Genomic DNA, 26311 nt, shown 5'->3' on the forward strand with positions numbered 1-26311 from the left:
ACCGGAAGAACATGACCTTTTCAGCCGTCGGTTGATTTTAAAATAATAACAACAATAACAGACACGATATCGTAATTTAATTATCTAGCAAGGCTCAGACTTTATGTAAGCGAGACTTTCTAGCTTCATTTTGCGTAACAGGTGCCCTGATGCGTCAGCGCCACAGCAACGCAATTAAAAACAAAAGCGGCGACTTGGAGGTCTTTCACAGACACCTGCACACTCTCGAAATTGTTATTTACAGTTATACTTACATACACGTGATTCCACAAACCAATTCTTCCCCCCCCCCCCCCCCCCAACACATTTTTATCTTATCCTTAATTTGTCCGCATCAGGAGCACTGTTAGTGTTCTTAGAGTTTGCGGTGTTTGCGCCTGGAGCGCAATGCTGTGCGCCGCTGCGCTCACAAGACATCGGTGGACTAACGCGCGCACGCACGCACATGTTCAACAAGTTCTTTGGGAAACTTCTTTCTTTAAGCGATGCTTTTACAACCGCTCTCCTTATTTACAGGTTTAAAAAGCGGCTGTTCTAAATGTGCACTTGGATTCAAAAGTCTTCTGTAAAAAGCCGCACCGTCTTCGCTGCGCGTAAAAAGAACTAAGGACGCGTGCCAAAAAGTGAGCCAGTGGAAGAAGCCGGAGCAAAGATGTCAGCAGTGCTTTGCCACCCACTCCAAATCGATTGTATTACCTTCAAGAAGGTGGCTCCTCGTATAAATAAGGACGCATTATTTCAAGAAAGACGGCAGTGAGTACAATCTGCTCGCTTTTTCTCTCTGTTTTTCCGGAGCGCAAACGACTCTGAAGAATCTGCCGAAGATACCTGTGTCCATCCTGCAAGAACAGAAGCATCTTTTACTGCTGAACTAGTAAGTCTGCACTTAGAGCAGTAAGAAACCCGGGGGCTTTTGCTTAAATAGGACTACAGCAGACTGTGAAATAGTTTATTCATTATGAAGTGTGGGTATTGTTACACATAGATGAGAAGGATTTCAAAATCTGTTAGGAATTGTGCAAGGTGCAGTCGATTTTGTTCAAAGTGCATTCATTATTATATGTTATTAAAATACAATAATGTTTGATTTTATCTCAGAAATCTATTTGCATTTGTTGTCAGATAGTGAAGTCATGCAGGTGGAGAGGAAATGGCACATCCTGATGACTGTCTTCTTTCTGCTCATCACTTCGGATCAGTGCATGGACAACAGGGACATCACGCAGAAAGACGGATGGACCCTGTTGGATCTAATCTTACAGGTTGTCAAAGACAGCCAGGAGCGGGACAAACCCCTGTCCAGATGCTGCAGCAGCAGTGGACTCTTCACCACAGCCCAAGGCATGAAGTTCTCCACCCGTGAAAAGCCTTTCTATGTTCCTAGGCTGGATAACAGTAGACTCATAGGTAAGCTGATAAGATTTATTTTTAGGTCATGATGATGAAAGCATAATCCCCATTTTGCTGTAGGAGACAGCTGTCAGTGGTCTGGTTGGTGCTGCACAAGTTGGGTTGGCAGAATGAATTTGGTTTGTGCATTATGTGGATAAGAATCAGGCAAATGTCCAAATCTGACTGTTTACAATGAGGTACACAGAGTAGCAAGAACAAGGGTGTGAACTTTTGAGGGATTACACATCTGAATGTTGTAATGTCATAAAAAAGGCTTCTGTATATAAAAATTTATAAAATGATGACATTTAAACTCATAGTGAGAAGTAATGTCTACAATATGACACAAATTAAATAAAAATCTACAAGCCACTATAATGGGTTTGAGTAAGTCATGACACCCTTTAGTGTAACACAAGTAAATCATCACTACAGCTAGTTTTCTTTAAACAAACCAGGGGATGGATACATGAACATTTACAAGTCACTGTATGTCATAGGGCAGCAAGAAGGTCATGGGATCGATTCCCACCTGTGGCTTTTCTGTGTGGAGTTTGCATGTTCTCCCCATGGTTGCGTGGGTTCCCTCCGGGTGCTCCGGCTTCCTCCCACATCCAAAGATAGGCAGGTTAGGTGGATTGGAAACTTAAAATTGTCCGTAGGTGTGTGTGTGCGGGTGTGAGTGTGTTTGTTTGTCTATATATGGCCCTACGACAGACTGGCATCCTGTCCCGGGTGTATCAGGGTCTCTGATCTCCTGCATAAGTACACGCCTCAGTACCATGGTAAATGGTAAATGGACTGCATTTATATAGCACTTTTCCATCTGCATCAGACGCTCAAAGTGCTTTACAATTATGCCTCACATTCACCCTGATGTCAGGGTGCTGCCATACAAGGCACTCACTACACACCGGGAGCAATAGGGGATTAAGGACCTTGCCCAAGGGCCCTTAGTGATTTTCTAGTCAGGCGGGGATTTGAACCCATGATCTTCTGGACTCAAGCCCAACACCTTAACCACTAGACCATCACCTCCCCTTTCGACCGGGCCCATGGGTGCCCATGGGTGCCCGGGCCTTTAGCTGCTCAGCACCCAGACTCTGGAACTCCCTCCCCTCATAAGACAATCAAACTCCATCACATCATTTAAGTCCCAACTCAAAACCCATCTGTTCAAACTGGCATTTGACCTCTAACTGGAGTCTGTCACTTGATATTATGTTGATATTTTGTTTTATTAACGTTTGCGATCTTATATGCTTTTACTTTGTGTACGGTGACCTTGGTTGACTTGAAAGGTACCTTGAAATTACCCTGCCTCACTCCCTGTGACTGCTGGGATATGCTCTTCCCCCCGTGACCCTTATTTGGAGTAAGCGGTTGAAGATGAGTGAGTGAGTGAGTGAGTGAATATGTCATCAAGAAATACACACAGTAACTTGTGTAAGATACAATGGAAAATCTCAAGCTCATCCATATGGTGAGAGTTTTGCTGTAAAAATCTGATTAGGTTTTTCATAACCCCAGCTCAAAAGAAACATTGCACCAATTCCTCCTCATGCTGGCAACAGTGTGGGTGCCTCGAAGCAAATCATTTTCACATTTTCTGGTCTTGTTCATCACTGAGCTCTTCCTGGCATGGGGTTCATGAAGTGTTGCAAAAGGTTTTGCAGACAAACATTCCCTTTAAGTTAAACTTCTTATAGTTGGGCGCTTTACCTTCAAAAAATGTGTCCTTGAAGGACAAATACTTATCCGATCCGAAGGATCCTAAGCGCTGCTAGCAAAAAGCTATTACTAGAAGGTTGTTAAGACCAGGAAAACCTAACAGAGGAATGGACTGACATAATCTATGATATTTTTAAGATGGAAAGGATAACTTTTGCTTTGAGGCTACAACAGGGATTTTTTTTTTTTGAAAAGATGTGAAAGATGGATAATGTATGTCACACCAGTACGACCATCATTCGTCTGAAGAGGATTTTATAATATTACTTGGTGTTGGTTCATAGCTTATTTTAGCTTACTGTAAAATATGGTTAAGTTAATATGGTTAGGTTTATATTACAGTATGTTTTGTATTAATGTCCAGTGAGTCCTTGCATGCTTCTGTGTTATTTATTGAATCTGTGATGCCTTGTTAAGGGTTACAAATGTAAATTTACAGATGGTTAAATGAGAAGAATGATAAGTAGTACAAATGATTGCATGGACCTGGAGTTTGTAATAAAAAAAAAGAGAATTAAAAAAAGAGAAAGAAATACAAACAGTATGATATATCTGTCTGGAGAAAGCAGTTCTCAAAAGCTCAGTGACTGTTCAATAAGGAGACGAGTGAGGAAAGACACCCAGACAACCCTGAAAAATTATAGGCTTTTGTGACTGCAACTGGAGAAATTGTGCATAGTGCAAGTTTTGCATTTTGCATTACCGGTTATGTATCTTCATGATAAAGTGGTATAGAGGTGTGTTTTCTTAAAAGGAAATTATACAAAAAAAAATTGTGCCATTGTCCAAACACTTATGGACCTGACTGTATGTGCTTGCCATTATTATTTTGCAGCACTTATAAGACATATTGTTCCTTATTTGAGCACTGACTGACTGACAGGGGACATAGAGAGCAGGACAGATACTATAAAATTCATGCAGAGGAGCATCTTCATGCAATATTTGTGAATGATTCATTCATGTGTGAATTATATAGACACACCTTGATGCTCTATACAGCATCTCTGTAAGAAAAAAAAACTACATCAAACATTGGCACACAACTGGCTCTTTTAGTTCACACACACGTCACATTCAGTAACTTAGACTCATAATAATTTATGTGTTGCCTTTGTCTATGCAGACAAGTTAAGAGCTGTTTGACTTGGCAGTTGACTTATTTTAATTGATCTCTGCAGTAAATTGCAGTCAAGAGACACATTTTCCGAGGCTTCTGACAGGCAAGAATATACTTGTGCTGCTGTTTTGCTTTTTATATTATGTGAAATGCACAGTAAACAACTTGTTGAGGCTGTATCAATGAATTATAACAGAAGTATCTTCTGTTATTTGCACAAATGTCAAGATACAAAGCTTACCTCAGTGTGATGAAAAGTTATTCAGGAAACATGAATCAACTCCAATCTCTCAATTCCAGTTCCTTCGCCAATTAACATTAAAGTGATATTAAATTCAAATTTATTAACCCTCAATGAATTTCCGCTTGAATTCCAATTCCATAAATGATCAATTATATTGCAGTAAATTGACGTTTTACACACAGGCTCTGTTATTTAAATTGAACTTTTATTAAATTTCTCAGTAAAACACATTGTATGGGAGGGATATTTTCAATTTATGACTACTCACATGTTTAAGATGGATTGCATCATCTTCTAAAATCAATGCTCAGTTTCAATTTCAATTTCAGTTTATTTTCATTTATATAGTGCCAAATCGCAACAGAGTTGCCTCAAGGCAAATTCAAATTTCAATAATCGATTCGATTCCGATTCTTAACATTCAGAATTGATTATTTCGATCCGATACAATGTTGTTATTAAAACCGTTTTTGAGCTGTTATCTAATTGTCTAGTTACGCAACATAATGCTCGTATTATATTGACATTTGACAGCAAATTATTGAAGTATGATGGCTGTAAGACTGATGGTAGGGACCATCTCCCTCCCAGAATGACAGAGTAGTATTTTTATTTTACAAACACACTGAAGGGCAGAATTACTGAACAGATCTATGGCAGCCAAAAGAGGGTGCCAGAGCTACCTGGTTCATTGGGCCTGACACAGGTACATTTCTACACCCTTCCATGTTTTGCCTGATGCCTTGTTTCTTTTGGCTTTACTTTAAAGCCAAAAGATAAAAAAAAAACTATGGCTTTACTTCACAAATTTTGGCCTTCAAAATGCAGGCAATAGTGTTTCAGAGAGTTATAAATTTAAAATTTTCAGTTGGCAAAGAGTCCCAGTCTCCCCTACAAACACACGGCACACTGGAGGAGAACGTCTCCCACAGCCGCACAGACAGACTTTTTAGTCAGTCTCTTCTCCCACAGCTGCACAGTGAGTGCTGGTGGAAAAGACTGAGTGAAAAGTCAGTCCACACCAGAGAACCTTCATGCGCGGAACCACGGCATTATGAGGAATGAAAAAACAAACAAACAAAAAAAAACCAACCAAACAAAAAAACACTACTGTGTGAATTAAACGGTGGACTTTTCTCTTTTCTTGCCCACAACAGACAAGAGTCCCGGTCATCACGATTGACATCGTTAAATAGCTTTGACAGAGGTTGATGAATAAATTGTGGACCTGCTTTGAAATCAGAACCAGCGCATCCACAATCAATGAAGAGAAATGATCATTTTCACACCCTTAGAAACAGCGATGGCCCAACTGCAGTGTCATTTTTTTCAGGGACGCCATTCCAACGCAGGTGACAAGTGCATATATATATATATATATTTTTTTTTAAATGATCTTTGGATGTGTGAATCGATCTGTGGGAATTAAAATGAGAATTGATTTAAAATAGGCTAATCGATCTTTTCAACCCAGCACTAGTAATGACAGACACCTGGAGAGGCGTGATTGGGAGGAACGGTCTCCCCGATCTAAACCCGAATGGCCGTTTGTTATTGGACTTCTGTGCTAGTCATGGGCTGTCCATAACAAACACAATCTTCAAACATAAGGATGCTCATTAGTGTACATGGTACCAGAACACCCTAGGCTGAAGATCGAAGATCGATGATCGATTTTGTGATCGTATCATATGATTTGAGGCCGCATGTCTTGGACACAGGTGAACAGAGGGGCAGATCTGTCAATTGATCACCATCTGGTGGTGAGTTGGATCAGAGGATGGGGGAGGACTTCGGACAGACCCGGTAAGCCCAAACAGATAGTGCAGGTGAACTGGGAACGTCTGGACGAGCCCACTGTCCAACAGATCTTTAACTCACACCTCTGGCAGAGCTTTTCTAGCATCTCTGTGGAGGTTGGGGGCTTTGAACTGGAATGGGCAATGTTCAAAGCTTCCATTGTTGAAGCTGAAGTGGGGAGCTGTGGCCTGAAGGTCTTAGGTACCTCAAGGGGCGGCAACCCTCAAACATTGTGGTGGACACCGGTGGACAGGGATGCCGTCCGAATGAAGAAGGAGTCCTTCCGGGATATGATATCTTGGAGGACTCTGGAAGCAGTTGCAAGGTACCGACAGGTCCGAAGGGCGGCAGCCTCTGCAGTGGGGGAGGCAAAGCAGTGGGTGTTGGGAGGAGTTCGGAGCAACCAATGGAGAAGGACTTTCGGTCGGCACCAAGGTGCTTCTGGCGGACCTTGAGGCACCTCAGGAGGGGAAAACGTGGAACCATTCATGCTGTCTACAGTAAAGATGGGACTCTGTTGACCTCAACTGAGGATGTAATCCGGGGCTGGAAGGAACACTTTGAGGAACTCCTGCATCAGATCGGACCGCACCCTCTATAGAAGAGGCAGAGCTGGAAGGTGATGGAATATTTTCATCAATTTCCCTGGTGGAAGTCACTGAGGCAGTCAAACAACTCAGCAGTGGCAAGGCCCCGGGGATTGATGAGATCCATCCAGAAATGCTGAAGGCTCTGGGTGTGCTTTAGGCATTGTCCCAGACCTCAACATTATGTTGAGGTCTAGGACAATGCCTAAGGCAAATTGGATCCCCATAATTAAAAAGGGGGACCAGAGAGTGTGTGCCAACTCCAGGGGCATCACACTACTCCGCCTCCCTGGTAAAGTCTACTCCAGGGTGCTGGAAAGGAGGGTTTGGCTGATAGTCGAACCTCTGATTGAAGAGAAACAATGCGGGTTCTGTAAAGGGTCATGGAACAACTGACCGGCTCTTCACTCTCACAAGGATCCTGGAGGGTGCCTGGGAGTATGCTCATCCAGTCTACATGTGTTTTGTGGACTTGTAGAAGGCGTATGATCGGGTACCCCGGGAGATACTGTGGGAGGTGCTGCGGAAGTATGGAGTGAGGGGGTCCCTTCTGAGGGTCGATCTCTGTACTGACAAAGTGAGAGCTGTGTTCGAGTGCTCAGCAGTAAGTCAGACTCATTTCCGGTGGGGGTTGGCCTCCACCAGGGCTGTGCTTTGTCACCAATCCAGTTTGTGATATTCATGGACAGGATATCGAGGAGTAGTCGTGGGAGGAGGGTTTCCAGTTTGGTGGGCTCAGGATTTCATCACTGCTTTTTGCAAATGATGTGGTCCTATTGGCTTCATCGGCCAGTGACCTCCAACATTCACTGGATCGGTTCGCAGCCGAGTGTGAAGCGGCTGGGATGAGGATCAGCACCTCTAAATCTGAGGCCATGGTTCTCAGCAGGAAACTGATGGATTGCTTACTCTGGGAATGAGGTCTTGCCCCATGTGAAGGAGTTCAAGTACCTCTGGGTCTTCTTCTTTACCGTACTGTTGTGACGAAAAGGGAGCTGAGCCAAAAGGCAAAACTCTACTGGTCAATCTTTGTTCCTACTGTCACCTATGGTCATGAATGAAAGAACTAGATCACGGGTACAAGCGGCCGAAATGGGCTTCCTTAGGAGGGTGGCTGGTGTCTCCCTTAGACACTAGGATGACAAGTTCGGTCATCCATGGGAAGCTCGGAGTAGACCCGCTGTTCCTTTACGTTGAAAGGAGCAAGCTGAAGGTAGTTTGGGCATCTGGTAAGGATGCCCCCTTGGCGCCTCCCTAGGAAGCTATTCCAAGCACGTCCAACTGGGAGGAGACCCCGGGGAAAACACAGGACTAGGTGGAGAGATTATAGCTCCACACTGGCCTGGGAATGCCTCAGGATCCCCCAGTCAATGGTGGTCAATGTGGCACGGGAGAGGGATGTCTGGAGTCTCCTACTAGAGCTGTTGCCCCAGCGACCTGATCCCAGCGGTTGAAGATGAGTGAGAGTGATGAGTGAGTGATCTTTCAGTGTTTTTCATTCAACAGAGAAATCCAAAATAGCATTTGGCAAAGTGTTGACTGGAATGTGAAATCCTGAAATGGTGCAACTGAAACTGGAGCTGTATCAATTAATTGCTTATTAATTGACTGTTGAATTCATCAACACCTACTTTGATAAGCAATTAATCATTTTGTGTCATCTTTAATCATCTTTTTCCATAGGTATTAAAGGCACTGCGCTGCGGTGGTTTGAATCATATTTGTCTAATAGATTACAATTTGTTCATGTAAATGGGGAATCTTCTTCACAGACTAAAGTTAATTATGGAGTTCCACAAGGTTCTGTGCTAGGACCAATTTTATTCACTTTATACATGCTTCCCTTAGGCAGTATTATTAGAAGGTATTGCTTAAATTTTCATTGTTACGCAGATGATACCCAGCTTTATCTATCCATGAAGCCAGAGGACACACACCAATTAGCTAAACTTCAGGATTGTCTTACAGACATAAAGACATGGATGACCTCTAATTTCCTGCTTTTAAACTCAGATAAAACTGAAGTTATTGTACTTGGCCCCACAAATCTTAGAAACATGGTGTCTAACCAGATCCTTACTGTGGATGGCATTACCCTGACCTCTAGTAATACTGTGAGAAATCTTGGAGTCATTTTTGATCAGGATATGTCATTCAAAGCGCATATTAAACAAATATGTAGGACTGCTTTTTTGCATTTACGCAATATCTCTAAAATTAGAAAGGTCTTGTCTCAGAGTGATGCTGAAAAACTAATTCATGCATTTATTTCCTCTAGGCTGGACTATTGTAATTCATTATTATCAGGTTGTCCTAAAAGTTCCCTAAAAAGCCTTCAGTTAATTCAAAATGCTGCAGCTGGAGTACTAGCGGGGACTAGAAGGAGAGAGCATATCTCACCCATATGGGCCTCTCTTCATTGGCTTCCTGTTAATTCTAGAATAGAATTTAAAATTCTTCTTCTTACTTATAAGGTTTTGAATAATCAGGTCCCATCTTATCTTAGGGACCTCGTAGTACCATATCACCCCAATAGAGCGCTTCGCTCTCAGACTGCAGGCTTACTTGTAGTTCCTAGGGTTTGTAAGAGTAGAATGGGAGGCAGAGCCTTCAGCTTTCAGGCTCCTCTCCTGTGGAACCAGCTCCCAATTCAGATCAGGGAGACAGACACCCTCTCTACTTTTAAGATTAGGCTTAAAACTTTCCTTTTTGCTAAAGCTTATACTTAGGGCTGGATCAGGTGACCCTGAACCATCCCTTAGTTATGCTGCTATAGACGTAGACTGCTGGGGGGTTCCCATGATGCACTGTTTCTTTCTCTTTTTGCTCTGTATGCACCACTCTGCATTTAATCATTAGTGATCGATCTCTGCTCCCCTCCACAGCATGTCTTTTTCCTGGTTCTCTCCCTCAGCCCCAACCAGTCCCAGCAGAAGACTGCCCCTCCCTGAGCCTGGTTCTGCTGGAGGTTTCTTCCTGTTAAAAGGGAGTTTTTCCTTCCCACTGTAGCCAAGTGCTTGCTCACAGGGGGTCGTTTTGACCGTTGGGGTTTTACATAATTATTGTATGGCCTTGCCTTGTGGTGTGGAGCGCCTTGGGGCAGCTGTTTGTTGTGATTTGGTGCTATATAAAAAAAAAATTGATTGATTGATTGATTGATTTAAAAAAAAATCCAAACTCTTTTTCTGCATCTATTTTCTGGTTATTTTACAGCTTTACTTTACTTCCATCTGGCAGCAAACTGAATATGTTCAGGCTGTAGAGGAAACAAGATATTTCAAGGCATCATCTTGGGCTCTGGAAAACACTGTCCAACATTTTTCACCGTTTTCTGGCATTTTATGGGTCTAACAACTACTTACTTTGTTGATCATTTCCTCAATTAGTCGATTATGAAAGTAATCATTTATTGCTGCCCTAAACAAAACTGATCATTTTGGCTGACAAGAAATGCCCCATTTCAATTCTGTGATTGCTTTATTTTTCTTTTTTGTTACCTCCGTTCTAGTTACAATACTGCTAGCAACCCCCCCCCCCCCCCCCCCCCAAACACACACCAATCATGCCAGTAAAAATGTATTGCATACGTGGTCTGTCCATAAATTAACGGTCCTTTTATTTTTTTTTTTAAACTATATGGATTTCATTCATATGGACATCAGCCATTTTCCGGCAGATTTCACTTTTAACAAGAGATTTTGTCATGGAAAGCCGCGCGGAGGCTTCGCGCGTCACGACCGATTCGCTGATGAAGCGAGACAAAGGAACACCTCCGTTTCAGAGTGTTAGAGGACAAGTTGGGACATGTCTATCTCGGCTTTCAGTGCTTACCAGTCGCGTGAGTATAAAAGAACTTGTGGAGAGCTGGACATGTCCCAACTTGTCCTCTAACACTCTGAAACGGAGGTGTTCCTTTGTCTCGCTTCATCAGCGAATCGGTCGTGACGCGCGAAGCCTCCGCGCGGCTTTCCATGACAAAATCTCTTGTTAAAAGTGAAATCTGCTGGAAAATGGCTGATGTCCAGGTCTTGTGATAACCAGAGAAAGAGCACACGACGGTCTCGTATCCACAGAGCCATCAGCTTAGAAATGATCCAGTGGTTTGTGCCGCATCGTCGCAGCTCGCAGCGCGGCGCACCGACCGTCCTTAAAGGGGTCCTTAAACCTGTAGTTAAAGTCCTTATTCTCTGTGAAGCCCGTAAAATTTTCACTGAAAGCCAGATACATTTTTCGAATGGTTTCTAGGTGCCAGTCTCTAACAGCTTCTGAAAAAATTCTGATGGAAAAAAGTCCTTTTCATTCCGCCATTTCCAGACAATGAAAATCCGACAAGGGGGCGGGACCACTCCTTCCACAAGGCGTGCTCACAGGCGAATGACGTCACTGACAGGCGTGGAAAAACTCACGCATGCGCACGAGGGTTCAAGCATGTCTGACGTAAAAACATATGAATGAAATCCATATAGTTTTTGAAAAAAATAAAAAGGTACGATACTTTATGGACAGACCTCGTATATTACATCAGTGGAGTAGGTTGTCTCAGAATTGAATAGTTGTTGCTGTTTTATTTCCTGATGTGTGGTTAATTGTCAAAATGTCATTGAAAACCTAAACTGCTCAGCCTTGGGCTACATTGCCCCCTTAAACCACACAGAAATATGGATGAAGAAGATGACTAATGAATCTGTAATGCAGACTGTGTGGGATTTTGTTTGTGTGGGTTGTTCAAAAAGTGATGCTTAGTTGCAACTCCCTGAAGGGAGGTGAAGCTGACTGCAGGGGTCGCTGATTTGTTGTCATCCCTGCACCCCCAAACAGGCTGATGTGTGTTCCTGCATGCATCCCATGTTCCATGTGTGACTTTTTGTCACACAGCCTAACATGCTTTTAAATTCACCTCCTGTGTTGGTAGGTAACAAAATGACCATTACCATACAGAAATTGCATATGCTTGGTCTCATATAAAAACAAATTTATTCTTACATGTGTTTGTAGATGGCATGTAGGACTAAATTAAGAGAACCTCTCACATTCATCAGTTTTCTTGTATTTTGAGTTCATGAAGTTACAAAAGAAATCAGCAAGTGGTCCATAGCTGTTAGGCCCCGACCACATCTTTTTCCTATGCATTTTGACCTTTTCTCCACATGTAAACTGCATTTCATGTCACTGAAAATGGAAGAAGAAGAAGATTTTCTTCACAATGTTTACATGTTGAAAAGGAAAACAGAGTTTTTGTCTTTATGTCCAGGCTTGTGATTTGCCAACATGGCTACATGGTTAGGGTTATATCGCCACCTCTTGCTTTGGCATGCTATTTACAGCGCTTAAGGCCCCTTCGCACATAACACCAAGCTGAGTGAAGAAAGCAGGAACCGGCTGAAAAAACGTGAAGAAAAGGACTTGGGGAACCGTGAAAAGCTCCATCTGCTGTTGGGAGGGACACACGGTCTGACAGGCGTGAACGATACCATGGCGATGGTTTCATGCATGCTCATCTGCACGCACAAATATAGTGCAAGCACGTGGAACTCACAGATGCTCACTGTAAAAAAAAACAGAAAAATGTTTTATTTACTTTAATATCATCCTCGTGTTCCTCTGTACATGAACCATGGTCATGGACGTAAACAAGCTAATGGACTGACATGAATGAAGCCATGCTCTCATATTCTGGACCCATCAGCCGGCTCCGCGTGTCTATCGAGCGGCGTACCGAGAGGGGTTCAAATGGGCACTCGCTGAGTCTGACTTTCAGCTGATGGTATGAAGACTGCCTCAATCAAGCCATTCGGCCATGGTTCATCATGGGCATTGATTTCGTGCAGCATATTGTGCCATGGCGCGATTTGTCTGACCTGCGTATGACATGCCGTGCGAATGCTGCCAACACGATCATATGGCAGTGCGACCTCATCTTACCCGCCATTCGAATGGGTTTCGGACGCGAATGTAGAGTGCATGTGCCAAACAAATGAGATGCAAATGTTGTGGTGACTGCTGTGCAAGGCGTTCGAGATTGTGCCATTCAGCCTCATTCGTGTTATGTGTGAAGAGCCCCTTAACAATGTATTTTGCGTTTTAATGTGGACTGAGATATTTTTTGCAACCCCAATTCCAATGAAGTTGGGATGTTGTGTAAAATGTAAATAAAAACAGAATACAATCATTTGCAAATCCTCTTCAATCTATACTCAACAATAATATAAACGCAACACTTTTGGTTTTGCTCCCATTTTGTATGAGATGAACTCAAAGATCTAAAACTTTTTCCACATACACAATATCACCATTTCCCTCAAATATTGTTCACAATCCAGTCTAAATCTGTGATAGTGAGCACTTCTCCTTTGCTGAGATAATCCATCCCACCTCACAGGTGTGCCATACCAAGATGCTGATTAGACACCATGATTAGTGCACAGGTGTGCCTTAGACTGTCCACAATAAAAGGCCACTCTGAAAGGTGCAGTTTTATCACACAGCACAATGCCACAGATGTCGCAAGATTTGAGGGAGCGTGCAATTGGCATGCTGACAGCAGGAATGTCAACCAGAGCTGTTGCTCGTGTATTGAATGTTCATGTCTCTACCATAAGCCGTCTCCAAAGGCGTTTCAGAGAATCTGGCAGTACATCCAACCAGCCTCATAACCGCAGACCACGTGTAACCACACCAGCCCAGGACCTCCACATCCAGCATGTTCACCTCCAAGATCGTCTGAGACCAGCCACTCGACAGCTGCTGAAACAATCGGTTTGCATAACCAAAGAATTTCTGCACAAACTGTCAGAAACCGTCTCAGGGAAGCTCATCTGCATGCTTGTCGTCCTCATCGGGGTCTCGACCTGACTCCAGTTTGTCGTCGTAACCGACTTGAGTGGGCAAATGCTCACATTCGCTGGTGTTTGGCACATTGGAGAGGTGTTCTCTTCAACTCTATGCGAAGGAGATGTGTTGCACTGCATGAGGCAAATGGTGGTCACACCAGATACTGACTGGTATCCCCCCCCCCCCCCAATAAAACAAAACTGCACCTTTCAGAGTGGCCTTTTATTGTGGGCAGTCTAAGGCACACCTGTGCACTAATCATGGTGTCTAATCAGCATCTTGATATGGCACACCTGTGAGGTGGGATGGATTATCTCAGCAAAGGAGAAGTGCTCACTATCACAGATTTAGACTGGTTTGTGAACAATATTTGAGGGAAATGGTGATATTGTGTATGTGGAAAAAGTTTTAGATCTTTGAGTTCATCTCATACAAAATGGGAGCAAAACCAAAAGTGTTGCGTTTATATTTTTGTTGAGTGTATATTCAATTGAATACACCACAAAGACAAGATATTTAATGTTCAAACTGAGAGACTTTATTGTTTTTGTGCAAATATTTGCTCATTTTGAAATGCATGCCTGCAACACGTTTCAAAAAAGCTGGGACAGTGGTATGTTTATCAGTGTGTTACATCACCTTTCCTTCTAACAACACTCAATAAGCATTTGGGAACTGAGGACACTAATTGTTGAAGCTTTGTATGTGGAATTCTTTCCCATACTTGCTTGATGTACGACTTCAGTTGTTCAACAGTCCGGGGTCTCCATTGTCGTATTTTGCACTTCATAATGCACCACACATTTTCAGTGGGTGACAGGTCTGGACTGCAGGCAGGCCAGTCTAGTACCTGCAGTCTTTTACTGCTGAAATAAGCAGGGATATCCCTGAAAAAGACCACAGCACACTTTTCCACTTTGCGTCTGTACATTTCAAATCAGCTGGGGCCCAGAGAAGGTGGCAGCGTTTTTGGATGTTGTTGATGTATGGCTTTTGCCTTGCATGGTAGAGTTTTAACTTGCACTTATAGATGTAGCGACGAACTGTGTTAACTGACAGTGGTTTTCTGAAGTGTTCTTGAGCCCACGCGGTAAGACCCTTTACACAATGATGTTGGTTTTTAATGCAGTGCCGCCTGAGGGATCGAAGGTCAAGGGCATTCAATGTTGGATTTCAGCCTTGCCGCTTACGTGTAGAAAGTTCTCCAGATTCTCTGAATCTTATGATTATATTATGGACTGTAGATGATGGAATCCCTAAATTCGTTACAATTGAATGTTGAGAAACATTGTTCTTAAACTGTTGGACTATTTTTCCACGCAGTTGTTCACAAAGTGGTAATCCTCGCTCCATCTTTGCTTGTGAACAGCTGAGCCTTTTGGGGATGCTCCTTTTATACCCAATCGTGACACTCACCTGTTTCCAATTAGGTGTTCTTTGAGCATTCATCAACTTTCCCAGTCTTTTGTTGCCCCGTCCCAACTTTTTTGAAATGTGCTGCAGGCATCCATTTCAAAATGAGCAAATATTTGCACAAAAACAAAAAAGTTTATCAGTTTTAACATTAAATATCTTGTCTTTGTGGTGTGTTCAATTGAATACTGGTTGAACAGGATTTGCAAATCATTGTATTCTGTTTTTAATTACATTGCCCATCTTGTTTTCGGAAGACTCTACCACCGTGTTTTGGGGAACAAAAATCTGAGACCAAACCAAGCTCTCACTGCGGTATTGTATCACTTCCTGTTCCGGAGCACAGCGGTGTTTTTCTGTATCTGTTAGCTGTTTAATCTGCGCAGTTAGATTGATCTAGTTATCTAGATTATGATTTGTTTCCCAGTGTAATCTTTACGTGCCTTAACTAAAGCACTCCTTCTGCTGAATCACCTCTAAATTATTTACACATTATTCACTTTGCGTGTTTTTAGGAATCCGCTAGCTTAGCATAGCTACTAGCTCTTAGCCGATTTAGCATGGCGGCTTCTCCTGTCTCTCCTGCACTTTTCTGCTCTGGGTGTGAAATGTTTAGTTATTCCTCGGCCTCCTTTAGCAGTAACAGTACTTGTAATAAGTGTAGCTTATTCGTAGCTTTGGAGGCCAGGCTGGGCGAATTGGAGACTCGGCTCCGCACCGTGGAAAATTCTACAGCTAGCCAGGCCCCTGTAGTCGGTGCGGACCAAGGTAGCTTAGCCGCCGTTAGTTACCCCCTGGCAGATCCCGAGCAGCCGGGAAAGCAGGCTGACTGGGTGACTGTGAGGAGGAAGCGTAGTTCTAAACAGAAGCCCCGTGTACACCGCCAACCCGTTCACATCTCTAACCATTTTTCCCCACTCGACGACACACCCGCCGAGGATCAAACTCTGGTTATTGGCGACTCTGTTTTGCGAAATGTGAAGTTAGCGACACCAGCAACCATAGTCAATTGTCTTCCGGGGGCCAGAGCAGGCGACATTGAAGGAAATTTGAAACTGCTGGCTAAGGCTAAGCGTAAATTTGGTAAGATTGTAATTCACGTCGGCAGTAATGACACCCGGTTACGCCAATCGGAGGTCACTAAAATTAACATTAAATCGGTGTGTAACTTTGCAAAAACAATGTCGGACTCTGTAGTTTTCTCTGGGCCCCTCCCCAATCAGACCGGGAGTGACATGTTTAGCCGCATGTTCTCCTTGAATTGCTGGCTGTCTGAGTGGTGTCCAAAAAAAATGAGGTGGGCTTCATAGATAATTGGCAAAGCTTCTGGGGAAAACCTGGTCTTGTTAGGAGAGACGGCATCCATCCCACTTTGGATGGAGCAGCTCTCATTTCTAGAAATCTGGCCAATTTTCTTAAATCCTCCAAACCGTGACTATCCAGGGTTGGGACCAGGAAGCAGAGTTGTAGTCTTACACACCTCTCTGCAGCTTCTCTCCCCCTGCCATCCCCTCATTACCCCATCCCCGTAGAGACGGTGCCTGCTCCCAGACTAAGTCCCTGTTGGTAAATGATATAATAATTGATCAACATATTGATTTATTCTGCCTTACAGAAACCTGGTTACAGCAGGATGAATATGTTAGTTTAAATGAGTCAACACCCCCGAGTCACACTAACTGTCAGAATGCTCGTAGCACGGGCCGGGGCGGAGGATTAGCAGCAATCTTCCATTCCAGCTTATTAATTAATCAAAAACCCAGACAGAGCTTTAATTCATTTGAAATCTTGACTCTTAGTCTTGTCCATCCAAATTGGAAGTCCCAAAAACCAGTTTTATTTGTTATTATCTATCGTCCACCTGGTCATTACTGTGAGTTTCTCTGTGAATTTTCAGACCTTTTGTCTGACTTAGTGCTTAGCTCAGATAAGATAATTATAGTGGGCGATTTTAACATCCACACAGATGCTGAGAATGACAGCCTCAACACTGCATTTAATCTATTATTAGACTCTATTGGCTTTGCTCAAAAAGTAAATGAGTCCACCCACCACTTTAATCATATCTTAGATCTTGTTCTGACTTATGGTATGGAAATAGAAGACTTAACAGTATTCCCTGAAAACTCCCTTCTGTCTGATCATTTCTTAATAACATTTACATTTACTCTGATGGACTACCCAGCAGTGGGGAATAAGTTTCATTACACTAGAAGTCTTTCAGAAAGCGCTGTAACTAGGTTTAAGGATATGATTCCTTCTTTATGTTCTCTAATGCCATATACCAACACAGTGCAGAGTAGCTACCTAAACTCTGTAAGTGAGATAGAGTATCTCGTCAATAGTTTTACATCCTCATTGAAGACAACTTTGGATGCTGTAGCTCCTCTAAAAAAGAGAGCTTTAAATCAGAAGTGCCTGACTCCGTGGTATAACTCACAAACTCGTAGCTTAAAGCAGATAACCCGTAAGTTGGAGAGGAAATGGCGTCTCACTAACTTAGAAGATCTTCACTTAGCCTGGAAAAAGAGTCTGTTGCTCTATAAAAAAGCCCTCCGTAAAGCTAGGACATCTTTTTACTCATCACTAATTGAAGAAAATAAGAACAACCCCAGGTTTCTTTTCAGCACTGTAGCCAGGCTGGCAAAGAGTCAGAGCTCTATTGAGCTGAGTATTCCATTAACTTTAACTAGTAATGACTTCATGACTTTCTTTGCTAACAAAATTTTAACTATTAGAGAAAAAATTACTCATAACCATCCCAAAGACGTATCGTTATCTTTGGCTGCTTTCAGTGATGCTGGTATTTGGTTAGACTCTTTCTCTCCGATTGTTCTGTCTGAGTTATTTTCATTAGTTACTTCATCCAAACCATCAACATGTTTATTAGACCCCATTCCTACCAGGCTGCTCAAGGAAGCCCTACCATTATTTAATGCTTCGATCTTAAATATGATCAATCTATCTTTGTTAGTTGGCTATGTACCACAGGCTTTTAAGGTGGCAGTAATTAAACCATTACTTAAAAAGCCATCACTTGACCCAGCTATCTTAGCTAATTATAGGCCAATCTCCAACCTTCCTTTTCTCTCAAAATTCTTGAAAGGGTAGTTGTAAAACAGCTAACTGATCATCTGCAGAGGAATGGTCTATTTGAAGAGTTTCAGTCAGGTTTTAGAATTCATCATAGTACAGAAACAGCATTAGTGAAGGTTACAAATGATCTTCTTATGGCCTCGGACAGTCGACTCATCTCTGTGCTTGTTCTGTTAGACCTCAGTGCTGCTTTTGATACTGTTGACCATAAAATTTTATTACAGAGATTAGAGCATGCCATAGGTATTAAAGGCACTGCGCTGCGGTGGTTTGAATCATATTTGTCTAATAGATTACAATTTGTTCATGTAAATGGGGAATCTTCTTCACAGACTAAAGTTAATTATGGAGTTCCACAAGGTTCTGTGCTAGGACCAATTTTATTCACTTTATACATGCTTCCCTTAGGCAGTATTATTAGACGGTATTGCTTAAATTTTCATTGTTACGCAGATGATACCCAGCTTTATCTATCCATGAAGCCAGAGGACACACACCAATTAGCTAAACTGCAGGATTGTCTTACAGACATAAAGACATGGATGACCTCTAATTTCCTGCTTTTAAACTCAGATAAAACTGAAGTTATTGTACTTGGCCCCACAAATCTTAGAAACATGGTGTCTAACCAGATCCTTACTGTGGATGGCATTACCCTGACCTCTAGTAATACTGTGAGAAATCTTGGAGTCATTTTTGATCAGGATATGTCATTCAAAGCGCATATTAAACAAATATGTAGGACTGCTTTTTTGCATTTACGCAATATCTCTAAAATCAGAAAGGTCTTGTCTCAGAGTGATGCTGAAAAACTAATTCATGCATTTATTTCCTCTAGGCTGGACTATTGTAATTCATTATTATCAGGTTGTCCTAAAAGTTCCCTAAAAAGCCTTCAGTTAATTCAAAATGCTGCAGCTAGAGTACTGACGGGGACTAGAAGGAGAGAGCATATCTCACCCATATTGGCCTCTCTTCATTGGCTTCCTGTTAATTCTAGAATAGAATTTAAAATTCTTCTTCTTACTTATAAGGTTTTGAATAATCAGGTCCCATCTTATCTTAGGGACCTCGTAGTACCATATCACCCCAATAGAGCGCTTCGTTCTCAGACTGCAGGCTTACTTGTAGTTCCTAGGGTTTGTAAGAGTAGAATGGGAGGCAGAGCCTTCAGCTTTCAGGCTCCTCTCCTGTGGAACCAGCTCCCAATTCAGATCAGGGAGACAGACACCCTCTCTACTTTTAAGATTAGGCTTAAAACTTTCCTTTTGCTAAAGCTTATAGTTAGGGCTGGATCAGGTGACCCTGAACCATCCCTTAGTTATGCTGCTATAGACGTAGACTGCTGGGGGGTTCCCATGATGCACTGTTTCTTTCTCTTTTTGCTCTGTATGCACCACTCTGCATTTAATCATTAGTGATCGATCTCTGCTCCCCTCCACAGCATGTCTTTTTCCTGGTTCTCTCCCTCAGCCCCAACCAGTCCCAGCAGAAGACTGCCCCTCCCTGAGCCTGGTTCTGCTGGAGGTTTCTTCCTGTTAAAAGGGAGTTTTTCCTTCCCACTGTAGCCAAGTGCTTGCTCACAGGGGGTCGTTTTGACCGTTGGGGTTTTACATAATTATTGTATGGCCTTGCCTTACAATATAAAGCGCCTTGGGGCAACTGTTTGTTGTGATTTGGCGCTATATAAAAAAAATTGATTGATTGATTGATTGATCGTGCATCAAGCCACAGTTGTTTCAACCTTAATCTGCAGATGTTCAGCATGGACCATGTACCATCATCAGGATACTTGAAAGCTTGAACAGTTACATCAACACAAACTATGATCAATCACAAACATCAGATGGGGCGACTATGTCACCATCCTTGAAGTCCTTGAAACTAAAGACATCAGTATTGAAGGTACCATCACCAAACAACATCTCTGATGTGCCATTCAAAGGATGAGCAGTACCAGACATCCACGTCAGCTCCTATACTGCAAACTCAGCACTGGCAAAAGATCTCATGGCTGCGTCATGTGTTGCTTCAAGGACCAACTGAAATTGACATTGAAAAACACAAACATCAACCCAAAAATCTTATGAATACGTAGAAGACCGAATGCTCTGGTGGCGCTTAATCACAACTGAGGTAGAATAATTTGAGGAATGCGGTCAAATGTGTGGACGCATATTTCATGCAAGAACTGGCCTGGTTAGCCACCAGAAGTACCATCATTGATAAGGAACCTCCATTGAAGAAAGAAAGACTTTGAAATGAAGACAAGCAAATGTTTAACAATGTAGTCTGACTCTCAATGGGATGAAATGGCAGTAAAAGCACTATTTTCCCATTTGCTGATTTGGTCCCCTGATTTGATTTTGTATGCTGTTAACAATTACAGACTATACTGTGGTCATCTGATAGGAAGATATCAATCTCCTTACCAATGTTCCTCTTCAAAAAAAAAGTTTCTCTCCAGTCTCACCATACCAGTTTCATGATTTGACACTTGTGACATATATGAGCACGACATGTATCCTTATTTAGTGTTTTGGGGTGTTATTTTTGTTAATACATTCTTCGCATGAATGTGCACTGATATACGTTGCATCCGGAACGTATTCACAGAGTTTCACTTTTTCCACATTTTGTTATGTTCCAGCCTTATTCCAAAATAAAGTAAATTCATTTATTTTTTCTCACACAATTCTACACACAATTCCACATAATGACATGAATAAAGTTTTTTTTGTTGCAATTTATTAAAAGTAAAAAAACTAAGAAATCACATGACCATAAGTATTCACACCCTTTGCTCAATACTTTGTTAATGCACCTTTGGCAGCAATTACAGTCTCAATTCATCTTGAATATGATACTACAAGCTTGGTGCACCTATCTTTGGGCAGTTTTGCCCATTCCTCTTTGCAGCACCTCTCAAGATCCATCAGGTTGGATGGGGAGTGATGATGCACAGTCATTTTCAGATCTCTTCAGAGGTGTTCAATCTGATTCAGGTATGGGCTCTGGCTGGGCCACTCAAGGACATTCACAAAGTTGTCCTGAAGCTGCTCCTTTGATATCTTGGCTGTGTGCTTAGGCTCATTGTCCTGCTGAAAGATGAACTGTCGCTCCAGTCTGAGGTCAGCAGCGCTCTGGAGCAGGTTTTCATCCAGGATGTTTCTGTACATTGCTGCATCTTCCATCCTGACTAGTCTTCCGGTTCCTGTTGCAGGTTTTCATCCAGGATGTCTCTGTACATTGCTGCATTCATCTTTCCCTCAATCGTGATGAGTCTCCCAGTTCCTGCTGCTGAAAAACATCTCCACAGCATGATGCTGCCACCACCATGCTTCACTGTAGAGATGGTGCCTGGTTTCTGACGAACATGACACCTGGCATTCACACCAAAGAGTTCAATCTTTGTCTCATCAGACCACAGAATTTTGTTTCTCGTGGTCTGAAAGTCCTTCAGGTGCCTTTTGACAAAATGCAGGTGGTAGCCATGTGGCTCTTACTAAGGAATGGCTTCCACCTGGCCACTCTACCATACAGGCCTGATTGGTGGATTGCTGCAGAGATGGTTGTTGTTCTGGAAGGCTCTCTCTCCATAGAGGAATGGTGGAGCTCTGACAGAGTGACCATTGGGTTTTTGGTCACCTCCCTGACTGAGGTCCTTCTCCCCCGATTGCTCAGCTTAGACATGTGGCCAGCTCAAGGAAGAGTCCTGGTGGATCCAGACTTCTTCCATTTATGAATGATGGTGGACAATGTGCTCATTAGGACCTACAAAGCAGCAGAAATGCCACTGTACCCTTCCCCAGATTTGTGCCTTGTGACAATCCTGTTTGGGAGGTCAACATACAATTGCTTTGCCTTCATATTTCGTTTGTGCTCTGACATGCACTGTCAACCGTGGGACCTTAAATGTAGACAGGGGTGCCTTTCCAAATCATGTCCAATCAACTGACTTTACCCCAGGTGGACTCCAATTAATCTGTTGATACATCTCTAGGGTGACAAGTGGAAGCATGATGCACCTGAGCTCAATTTTGAGCTTCAAGGCAAAGGCTATGAATACTTTATGCACATGTGATTTCTTAGGTTTTTTAATTGTTAATAAATTTGTAAAAATCTCAAAAAAAGCATTTTCACATTGTCATTATGGGGTATTGTGTGTATCATTTTGAGGAAAAATATTAATTTCATCCATTTTGGAATAAGGCTGTAAGAAAATGTGGAAAAAAGGAAGCGCTGTGAATATTTTATGGATGTAATGTACAGGGGGAAAAAAAAGTCCAACTTTTTATTCCACCGCAGCTTTGCAACTACCGTGAGATGAAGACAGAGAATCTGAATGGTTCTCGAAGCCTGTCTTCAGTATCTTTACACATGTAATATGTGCAATTGTCTGTATTTCTGAGCGTTTGCTGAAGCTAGAATACAATAAGAGATAACCAGATGACAAAACAAACAAAGACTAATAACTGACAGAAAATAAAATCCGATACTTCAGCATAATTGATAACACAAATGAGATGAGCAATGAAAACACAAACCGGCTGAACAAAACTAGAATGGAACTGAACAAAAGTATGAAAAGTAACAAAAAACCAAAATGGTAAAGCAAAACAGAAGAGAGAATAAGCACATAATGAAAATAAAACAACTAATAAATCAAATCTGGGGCGATGGTGATGAAAAGAAAGAGGCAAAAATAGAATCAAAGCCCCAATCAGGGCCAAATTGTGACATTTACTTCAATACAATAATTTGAATGGAAACAAAAGTGTTGCATTTGAATTTTTTCCCAGTATAACTCAACAATAACAAGAAGTAGTTCGGAGTCTCGGAGACCAAAGTGCTTAAAGTCTGTGTGTACGAGGTCTGTTAGAAAAGTATTGGGACCTTTTATTTTTTCAAAAACCTGATGGATTTGAATCACATGTGCCTGCATGAGCAAACCTTGAACCTTTGTGTGCATGTGTGAACTTTTCCACGCCTGTCAGTTGCATCATTTTCTGGTAAGCAGCCTTTGTGTGGGACGTGTGTCATACGCTCAACGTTTTTTCATTCCAAGGAAAAAGATGGAACGACTGGAGCAGCGCCGCATCAAATTTTGCCAGAAACTGGGCGACAGCCACGTGGAAACCATTCGGATGATTCAGACGGCTTTCGGTGACTTTTCAGTCGTGTGACTATCTGAGAAATTGTGGAAGAGGTGGGCATGTCACAACATGTCCTGTGAGACTTCAACACAGAGGTGCTTCTGCTCCGCCGTCAGAAGCTTCAGGAAAGAATTTGACAGCCACTCTTTTCATGGCAAAATCTTCTTTCACATTGGAATGTACCGAAAAAGTGCTGATGTCCACCTCTTCCGCAATTTTCGGATAGTCACATGACGGCCCCGCATCACCACAGCGTTCACTTTGGAAATAATCCGGTCATTTCAGCATGTTGATGGCCGACCGGAGCGCAGCGCGCTCTCCACCGTTGTGCAGACGTCTTTAAACCGGTTGTACCGCTCCTTAATCTGTGTGATGCCCATGGGATCATCACCGAAAGCCGTCTGAATAATCCGAATGGTTTCCACCTGGCTGTCGCCCAGTTTCTGGCAAAATTTGATGCGGCCCTGCTCCAGTCGTTCCGTCCTTTTCCTTGGAATGAAAAACGCTGAGCGCACGACACACACCTCACACAAAGGCTGCTTACCAGAAAATGATGCAATCGACAGGCGTGGCGTGCACACGTGATTCAAATCCATCAGGTTTTTGAAAAAAATAAAAAGGTCGGATACTTTTCTAACAGACCTCGTATGTCAATGACAGATCTCAATCTTTCAGGAGATATCCAGAAGTTCTTGCCACACCAACTGGACTTCCCAATTGTCCCCAAGACATGTCACTACCCATCCCAATGACCTTAGTTCTAAAGAATTTCTAGATAATCTACTGTAATGATGGTGATGATGGAACATTTGAGGATGATGTATTGGGGCAGTAATTAACACTTTTTGTCATCTTAGTTATTTAAAGTATTAAAATCAATGGGATTAGTTCAATGGCACTTTAGGGTTAAGACCCAATTCTTTTTACTGTCAGTATCAATTAGATCATGTTCCAGAAATGCTGCACACACATCATAGAGTTCAAAGGTTGCAGTTTGAGCTTATGTAATTGAAGAAGCACCTTTCTCAGACCGCCGACCAGATGGAATTTATCTTTTGAGGATATTATATGCAGCATATTAGCAACTGGTGCATTTGACTCTATGAAAGGTCCATGGTCAGTCAAGGAAGGAGAAACACCTGTAATGTACTCTTGTGGCATCTTCCTTAGCCATGCAGTTTTGCTTTTGTTTGCTTTTTGCTTTTGTTAAATATTATTTATTGTTTTGTTTTTTTTGGTACACTGAAAAATGAAACATCAGTGCACTTCAATCAAAGTAGTTATTTACATTCGTCTAATGGATAATTGTGGTTTCCAGTTTAAATCTGCTAGAATCACGTTACCAAATCATAAATATACATTGTGAAAAACTAAAAAAAAAAAAAAATAGCTGTAACAAATTACATCAATTTTTTAAGGTGATCCAAAGTATCTTTTTTTTTTCAGTGTGGCAAAAATTTGTGATTTCAGGCCAATCACAAACCATATCTGCAAGCTCTAAGTTTTAAATTGAAATTTACATTTGATTTTACTTTAACTGTTTTATATCCCGCACTTTGAAATTGCATTACTGGAAAGTGCAAGACAAATGGAAAAAATTATGATAACAGATTTGGTTTTACCTGGAATATCCATCAACTGATCATTTTCTTTCACCTGTCCTGTTGATAGTGATAGAGGTCTGGAACCTATCCCAGCACACACTGGGTGATGGTGGATTACAGGCTGGACAGGCTGTCAATCCCACACAGGTGGAAAACATACACTCAGACCAGGAAGCAGTATCATCATACTTTGACATTATAGTACCACATGAACCCTCAACTTGACTTAAATTAGAAATCCTAACATTCTGGGACAGATCTGCTTCAAGGAGTAAAGCCATAAAAGTGAAATATTTTACATCATTGTAAAATATCACTTTTCAGGCCTTCGTAGAACTAGGCACCAAATTTCTTTATAGTAATGGTGCTGAATCATTTAAGTCTTTAAACAAGGTAGGGGAGGAGTGTAGGATGGCAGATGGTGGTGGATTTTGGAAAAAATATGATGGAAATGGCTGTGGTGAATACTTATTATTAAAAGGGGTGATGTTTAAGAGCGACGGAAGGTGCACACAGGTGGGCACTGTTCTCTGTAGATGTGTAAGCTAAAATGGAATTGTGTATGGAAGTAGCAGGGGATGATGATGTTGGAACATACTTGAAGTGACAAAGAGGAAGACAGTGACAAGTGAAGCAAGGGTCAGACTGTCAGAAGTGTTCATTGATACACCTAGGAAGGCACTGGGTGTGACATCTGGACAGAGGAAGGAAGACAAGGAACCTTGGTGATAGAGTGAGGAAGAGACTGGGGGAAAAGAATAGGAATAGTCAGAGAGATGAAGTAGACAGGGGCACAAGGAGGCGAGGCTGGACAACATTGTGAAGAACCTGTTAAATGCACATCACTCACTCATCTTCAACCGCTTATCCAAGACTGGGTCATGGGGGGCTGGAGCCTATCCCAGCAGTCATAGGGTATGAGGCAGGGTACACCCTGGACAGGATGCCAGTCTGTCGGAGGGCCACATATAGACAAACAAACACATTCACACCCGCACACACACCTACGGGCAATTTAGTTTCCAACTCGCTTAACCTGCATGTTTTTGGATGTGGGAGGAAGCCGGAGCACCCGGAGGGAACCACACCATCACGTGGAGAACATTCAAAGGCTACAGAATGGGAATCGATCCCATGACCTTCTTGCTGTGAGTCAACAGTGCTAACCAAATTTCCTGCTAAGGATTTGAAACAAAGTATAAAAAAGTATAATTTAATTGAGTGAAGATAGTTTGCCCAATTACTTTGGATAATTTTTTATATATACTTTACTGAAGAACAATTGAACAATTATTCTTCTGACAAATGGGATTTTCTCCATAATACATTTTAATAGT

General features: G+C 42.2%; 1 protein-coding gene and 1 long non-coding RNA gene across 2 annotated transcripts in view; one reads left to right on the forward strand and one right to left on the reverse strand.

Moving 5' to 3' along the window:
* Positions 1-653: 653 nt before the first annotated feature.
* Positions 654-9558, reverse strand: LOC117518667. The gene is made up of 3 exons (XR_004563037.1): positions 9546-9558; positions 5620-5630; positions 654-781 (listed from the first exon to the last, which is right to left on the reverse strand). It is a non-coding gene; the product is annotated as an uncharacterized LOC117518667 (long non-coding RNA).
* The window catches only part of alkal1 (ALK and LTK ligand 1), a 61582-nt gene continuing 36041 nt past the window's right edge, over positions 771-26311 (forward strand). Inside the window, exons 1-2 of the mRNA XM_034179875.1 lie at positions 771-874; positions 1123-1407. Of these exons, the coding sequence (XP_034035766.1) occupies positions 1134-1407 (274 nt within the window). The 5' untranslated portion in view covers positions 771-874; positions 1123-1133. The remainder of the gene's footprint in view (positions 875-1122; positions 1408-26311) is intronic.

This window comes from Thalassophryne amazonica, chromosome 10, assembly GCF_902500255.1.
Source record: "Thalassophryne amazonica chromosome 10, fThaAma1.1, whole genome shotgun sequence".
NCBI classification, from domain to species: Eukaryota; Metazoa; Chordata; class Actinopteri; order Batrachoidiformes; family Batrachoididae; genus Thalassophryne; species Thalassophryne amazonica.